A 7,472-nucleotide genomic window follows, 5' to 3' on the forward strand; every position below is an offset into this window, starting at 1 on the left:
ATATCTCTGCTGTATTTTTTATCTTCTATTTTTTATCTGCTAGTTTAGTACATTTCCCAAAGTATAGTTATCACAAAATAGTAGTCTCTCTTGATGTCCAGTGAAAAAATATTTTCAGTAATCATATATGAAAACACTGTACACTACCCACTGTCTTGTAGAATGAAAATACACTCTAGGTACACTGAGAAATCTTACTAAAAATAAAACATCCAAACTTCGTTTATCCCAGTATATCCTAAACTTAAGACTACAAAAGCCTTCTTAGCATTATTGTCATCCTGCAAAACACAACTGAAGATAGAAGTTGGTAAAATACAGAAAAGATGCAAATCAGTGGCCAGAATTTAGCATAGTATTAAAGGTGCTGGACTCCCACATGAACAACCAAAGATCAAGTCCAGGACCTGGCAGCTTGTTTTCTTACTTCTCTCTCTCTGGTGAGCACACATGCCCTATAGCAAAATCTAATAATAATAATTAAGATAAATAATTCTTTAAAAAAAAAAAAGAAGCAATCCACCTAAACTACACTTTTCTGAATTCTAATTGTAGAGGTCATTAGAAATGGAAATACTTGTTCAGAACATATTGACACAGGGAATAAAAACCTAACATTAAATCGTTACAAATATAGCATCTTACTTAAGTAGCATAGACTCACCATTCTGGTATACCTGAATGTGAGGAGCATTTTTAAACTTAATTAAATGTACTTACTCTGAACTCTCCGCTACATTACACAAAAAGACCATGGGCACTCACCATTGCAGTTCTGGACTTAAGAAACCAGTCAAATCTGAATTGAGGAGAGTTGCGAATACATTGTTGCAATTCATCATAAACATTTTCCTTGTCAAATCCAAGTTTGTGAAGCATACAAATCAGAAAACGATCTTCTTCTTCAGTATAGTTCTTTCCTTTGTTAGTACCATAAGATATTCTCAGCTGATGAAAAGGTGCTTTGTACCGTCCAATCTGTAAATGAGATTTTTAAATTATATAAATCTTATATAATCTATATTTCAAACCCAGTTTTAGAATAATTAGCTATAAATATTATTTTAAAACAGAATTTTCTATCTAGATCACTTCAACTGCATTATATATTTTTTGCCCTAAAAGACCATTATAGTTAATCATAAAGAAAAATACAGACTCTGACTGATACTACTTAGTAAGGGACTGATGCTAGTGTCTTTGACCCTAATATAAGTTTAATACTGAGGTAAACTGTGTTGACCATTCCTATAACATCTGAATGTTTTTCTCGGAAGAAATTTTCAATTTAAAACTTTCATGTCTGGGAACCAGCAGATGGCCTAATGGCTACATCGCTGGACTCCCATGTAGTCGACCTCAGTTTGAGTCGACTCTGTGGCTTAAACTCACACCAGGCACGTGTGTGTGCGTGCCCAAGATCCCAAGAGGAGAATGGAGGAGAAGGGATTACGGCATGGTCATCCCCTCAGGAGGTGATTTCTTGCTTTCTGTCTGTTTCTCTCTGTCTTTCTGCCAAGTGCAGGCGCCCTATAGCAAAAACTTCTCCAAAAATAAAAAAATGTAAAAACTTTCACTTCTGGGACCAAATGGCATAATAATTGTGTGGCTAGACTCCCACATAGTCTATGCGATTCGAGTCCCAGACCCAGAAGCTTAAAACACACCAGGCGTGTGTGTGTGTGTGTGTGTGTGTGTGTGTCCAAAATCTCAGGAGGAAAAGGGACTGCAATGTAGCCATCCCCCTAAGGACAAATTCTTGCTTTCTGTCTCTCTGGCAAGTACATGCACCCTATAGCAAAACTCTCTCTTAAAAAAAAAAATTTTCTTTTTCTTAGTTACTTTAACTCTCATATTCAGAGATACTAGTTATTAACTACTATATTTACTGACGCATAAAGTACCTTTGTGTCAAGTGCTTTTTTGATACTTATTCTTCTTTGAATTCTTGCCTCTCCTCTTTCAATCTGAGCCATAATCTTCTCTATGTCCTGGAGCTCATTGCATCTTTCCCAGAACACAGCTGTAAAAGAAAAGTCAAGACACATGAGATGGGCAAAAGAAAGGAATAAATACAAATAACGTGCTAGCATATATGCTATAATTTATTTGCTATGGATTAAGAAATGTTTCCATTTACCCTATATCTAACAGTAGAAAGTAAAATTAGTTTTAATTTCTCAGTTTCCTTAAATGTAAAAAAATGAACTGAACTGAATGATTTAAGTTAATTTCCAACTCTTAAGTTTCTGCTATTATAAAATTCTAAGCAAATTCACCACAACGTATCTAGAAATATGCGTGATCTTCAAAAAAAATTCATGGAAAACGTGTACTAATGAAAAAACTGAGTGGATTTTAAAATGTTTTTGCAACAAAATAAACTCATACATGAGTTCCCTCTTTTCCACAAAATTTTTAAGTCTTGCTATATTCATTCTAATAGTCCAACTGAGTTTACAAAACACAAGCATACTAATAGTTGAGAACAATTATTTCATGACATATTCTGGTTTTCTTAGCTTTAACTACTTAGCTATGGTTCAAACAAAAATCAATTATGTTATTTTTAGGGAAAGGGAGATTTTATGTTTTAACAAACATAAATAAGGCCTAAGTTATGGCAAAATTAGCTGACCAAAACATAATTCAAGGTTGTCCCCAGCATACTTTTAAGAAAGTCAGATCCTACATGGCCGAACACAGCTTGAATCTCAAACTCAGGACTGAAAAACAAACCAGAATTGTGTGTGTGCACGCTGAAAATCCCAATAGGATGGACAAATCGAAGAGAAGGGATTATGGCATGATCACACTGAATTGGGGGATGTTTTCTCTCTCTCCCTTTCTGGAGAGCCCATGCAACCCCTGGCAATTATGAAACAAAAGAAACAAAAAACAGAGCCAGTCTGGGACATGGTGGTTAAGGCAGCTAGAATTCACATGGCCAAGTAATGGACCCAGTGGTTTAAAAAACATGTGAACTGCATATGCATGTGCACCCAAAATTCTGAAAGAGAGAGAGAGAGAAGGAACTGTAATGTGACCATTCCCCATAGGCGATGCTTTTTCACTTTCTATCTCTCCTCTGTGCACACGCACTCTCTGGCAAAATTTAAGAAAGATTGTGTATGTATGTACACATGTGTGTGTGTATATATATATATATATATATATATATATATATATTCAGAATAAGAAAGATTTTATATACAGATATATAGACTATATCTTCAGAACGAGAAAATAGGAACCTATCAACAACTCTTATTAAACTCTAAAAGCCTGAAAAACAGTCTTCTATCAAAGTAATCAAAGAATTACCAGAGTATTCAATGACTTCCTCTGGAGTTTTTCCTTCTACTTCTCTTGCTATATTTTCAATATCATCACGCCCCCACTTCTCATTAGCTTTGATGAACTGGTTAAAATCTCTTTTATTCCAATTGGTAAATCCCTTCACAGCAATAGAAACAAAATCATCATGGCACATTAAATCAGGAAAAATTAAATTATACTTTACCAATTTCTCTAATAACTAAATTTAAAATAGCTTCTAGTTTATCAATGTAAACAAATGTACACATTTAGTAACACATTATGTATTGTCTAAATACCCAAGCAATTAAATCTGAGTTCCAGAGACCCAAGATTACTGCATGATGACGTGACATTACGCTGAGCTTTAGAGGACTATGCCAGGAAAAGTGAGTAATGTAAGCTAAAGAGCAAAGATAAGAGCAAGAGGGAAAAACAGAAGGGAAAAAAGCTCTAAAGGCAGCTTAGAGGCCAGATTCTGAAAGGCTGTGAATAAACCCCAAAGCATGTTTAAGAAGTATTTGTAACTGTAACTTGGTAGAAATGTGGAAAATGGACCGGGAAGGCCGAATGTTAAGGTAATCAAGTATACCCCCTCTCCTAAGGCCAGTGCAAATCTATAATCTCCTCAACTACTTCAAATAGTGATAACCAAAATGCATGACCACATTGAATTGGAGAATGTTTTCTCCTCCCTTTCTGGGGAGCCCATGCAACCCCTAGCAATTACAAAACAAAACAAATGAAAAACAGGGCCAGCCCGTGGCATGGTGGTTAAGGCAGCTAGATTTCACATGGCAATGTGCACAGGTCCAAGCCTCAACATGTCCAATCTCTCCATTTCTGAAAACAGAAACTTTAGTTTACTGTATGTCGCCACACAATCTTAACACAGTATTTAATAAAAACGGTTTAATAATTTTTAAAATTGTGTTGATAGAAGCCTATACCTGTGTTAGAAGCTTTTCTTTTTCCTCTAACTCTTCATCATTAAGAGGCTCAGCTTCATCAATTTTAAGCTGTTCTTCTTTCTGTGCCTGGGCTGCATTAGGTAGGTCAGGACTTCGAGGTACCTAAAATAAAGTTTTCTACTCCATCAATCAGTAAACATTAAAGAGTAAGTTATGAATTAAATTCTTAACCAAGTGATTGATATTTCTCAAGTTTCAATCCAACCATAAAAGAAAAATTACTGATATCCTGACACTTATTACAATAAAAACAAATCAGATCAGTCATGAAAGAAGTTCTTCCTTTCTTTTAAAACAAGAGACATAAGTCAGTGTACTACACACACACAACTAGGGTAAAGTAAATCAATACTCATTACTAGGCTCAAATTAAGTAACTCATACTAACTAATGTTTATACACACTAACATTTCTGGATAGAAGGGTATAAAATGGAGAGTCTTAATTACCTTGTACCCAATAGTTTTTCTGTAATACAGAATTTCTTTTTCCAGTAATTCAAATAAACGGGGGGGAAAGAACTGGAAATCCTGAACATTGGGTTGTTTAGGTGGTCGAGGAGCCTAAAGAAATAAAAAGAAAGTGTTATTCATTAAAAAAGGAATTTTGCTTTAAATCTACCCCGTCCTTCATTTCATAAACCATGAAAGCAAATTCTCCAAGTAATTGAATCTATCTTTCAATAAAACTGAACTGATCTCATCAATCAAGTTTTATATGCAGAGAGTCAAAATTAATTTTCAAAAACCTTAACAATTAAAAAATGAAGGGGAATGTCAGCCTCATAGCCTAGTGGTTAAAGAAGCCAGATCCCACTGTCTGACTACTGTTTGAATCCCAGCCCTTGGGTCTTAAAAATACACACCAGGGGAACCAGCAGTTAGTGTAATGGCTATGTCGCTGGACTCCCACATAGTCGACCGCAGTTCGAGTCCCGGACCCAGTGGCTTAAAACTCACGCTGGGCACGTGTGCATGCGTGCCCAAGATTCCAAGAGGAGAATAGAGAAGAGATTGCGGCGTGACCATGCCCCCTGGGGGGTGATTTCTTGCTTTCTGTCTCTATGTCTCTCTCTGTCTATCTGGCGCGCACACGCGCCCTTATAGCAAAAACCTCTCTAAAAAAAAAACACACACCAGGCGTGTGTGTGTGTGTGTGTGTGGCAACTAAAACACAAAATCAAAAGGGCTACACTATAAGAAAACAAACAAAATTTAACTCTTAATCTTATTTTATTAAAAGAATACAAGAAAAAAATATATTTTTAAATACCTTGGGGACGAGTGGATGGCATAATGGTTTTGCCACTTACTCCTATATGGCCGACCATAGTTTAAGTCCTGAATCTGACAGTTTAAAACTCACACCAGGCATGTTTGTGCGTATGTCCAAGATTCCAGGAGAAGAATGGAGAAGGGACTGCAGCGTGACCATCCCCACTGGGGGGAGTGGTTTCTAACCTTCCTTCTGACTGTGTGTGTGTGTGTGTGTATCTCTCTCCAAGGAACACACATGCCCTAAGGCAAAAACCTCTTAAAAATAAAAAAAAAAGCTTCTGTATTCTGTATTGTGTCAACTTACCTTGGGTGCTTTAGGTTCACTAACACGAAGAGCTTCCCGGAAATAAGCATCGACAGCATAGTTGGCTTTTCTTTCTCGTTTAGGGGGTTCAATCCACTCTGTGAATGCAATCTAGCATGTGGGAAACAATTCAAATTGCCAATTTTAATTTCATAGAATAAAATTTCACATCATCAAAAGTGAAATCTGTAGATGGGAAGGTGTTAATCCTGGACTGTAAACTCTACAAGGGTGGAGACTATGATATACTGCCCAATGCTATGTAGTTCATACTAAGACAGTGTCTAATAAACAGAGTTAGTGTTCAGTAAGGGTTGCATACCCCTTGCCAAAATGCTTGGGACTGGAGTGTTTTGAACTTAGGGTATTTTCAAATTTCCAAATACATATATATGTACATATATATGTGTATACATAGGTAAGATAGATAGATACATAAAATGAGATATCTTGGGGATGGGATCCAAATCTAAATACAAAATTCGTTATTGGTTCATACACACTTAATACATATAGGCTAAATATAACTTTGCATTTAATAGTTTTGTACTGCAGCATATTAGCTATGACCCATCACATGAGGTCAGGTGTAGAATGTCTCACTTGTGATGCCATGTCTGTACTCAAAAAGTTTTAAATTTTAGAGCATTTTGGATTTTGTATCAGAAATGCTAACTGTATTTCTTGCCCAAATGAATAATGGTATAATTGGATGAGTTAGAAAAATGCTACAAAATATAAGCTTACAACTCAAATTAGGGAAAAAAACTGGAAAGATAAATTTAACCTAGAAAAATATCTCAAGACATTTATGTCTAAATGTTAACAAGGAAACCTAGGTAAAAATCATTCTTTTCTTCTACCAATACGTATTTTCTAATTTCTCTTCTATTAACAAGTATTACTTATGAAATTAAGAAATGTTTCCTTTTAATGATTACCAGACAATTCTGTTTAAAACAAAAAAATGGTTTATTACAAAACCGTTTCAAATATCCCAAATTACTATACTCACCCCATACAGACAATATTTCACTTCAACAGTACAAAATAAACTTTAAAAAACATTTCAGAGCTTAACAACTGATAAGCCAGTTCAAATTTAACATTAAAGTGGAAAAAATTTAGATGTATGACTAACACAAATGACAGCTCTTTAAGACAAAATTACAAGGAATTATATCCAACACTTAAAATTCCATGTCTTCAGTAAAATAACGCGTTCATGGGACCAAAACTTGCTTTAAAATTACCTTTTGTTTTTCTCTATAATCTTCTCCTTCAAAATTATAAACACTGGACTCTGTATCCATTGTAAAGTTTCTAAGTGAGCTTTCACCCATCTTGGAGAGCTTTTCATTCATCTCTGCGGTCTAGATAACAAAAGAAATGCCATATCAGATTAAGAATAAAAAAGCAAGAGATGTGTAATAAAAATGAATTAAACTGCATGTTAAACAGAAGCATTCTGGGAAACAAGATAATTTGTAATCTACACTGAAAAATAATTCAAGTTCTGGTCTGAAATACGTTATAATAAAGCAGTAGCAAGTAATTAATCTACATCTCACCTTCTTTGCACCTCTTTCCAAAATACCATCA

The 7,472-nt window shown here is 35.1% G+C and overlaps 1 protein-coding gene across 1 annotated transcript in view; it reads right to left on the reverse strand.

Moving 5' to 3' along the window:
- The window catches only part of LOC102487804 (SWI/SNF-related matrix-associated actin-dependent regulator of chromatin subfamily A member 5-like), an 11,965-nt gene extending 4,499 nt beyond the window's left edge, over window positions 1-7,466 (reverse strand). Inside the window, exons 1-8 of the mRNA XM_006164700.3 lie at window positions 7,442-7,466; window positions 7,124-7,243; window positions 5,871-5,981; window positions 4,739-4,852; window positions 4,269-4,391; window positions 3,325-3,457; window positions 1,905-2,023; window positions 766-978 (exon numbers count right to left, since the gene is read on the reverse strand). Of these exons, the coding sequence (XP_006164762.2) occupies window positions 766-978; window positions 1,905-2,023; window positions 3,325-3,457; window positions 4,269-4,391; window positions 4,739-4,852; window positions 5,871-5,981; window positions 7,124-7,234 (924 nt within the window). The 5' untranslated portion in view covers window positions 7,235-7,243; window positions 7,442-7,466. The remainder of the gene's footprint in view (window positions 1-765; window positions 979-1,904; window positions 2,024-3,324; window positions 3,458-4,268; window positions 4,392-4,738; window positions 4,853-5,870; window positions 5,982-7,123; window positions 7,244-7,441) is intronic.
- Window positions 7,467-7,472: the final 6 nt, after the last annotated feature.

The sequence above is a fragment of the Tupaia chinensis genome, unplaced genomic scaffold, assembly GCF_000334495.1.
Source record: "Tupaia chinensis unplaced genomic scaffold, TupChi_1.0 Scaffold143679_1, whole genome shotgun sequence".
Lineage (NCBI taxonomy): Eukaryota > Metazoa > Chordata > Mammalia > Scandentia > Tupaiidae > Tupaia > Tupaia belangeri.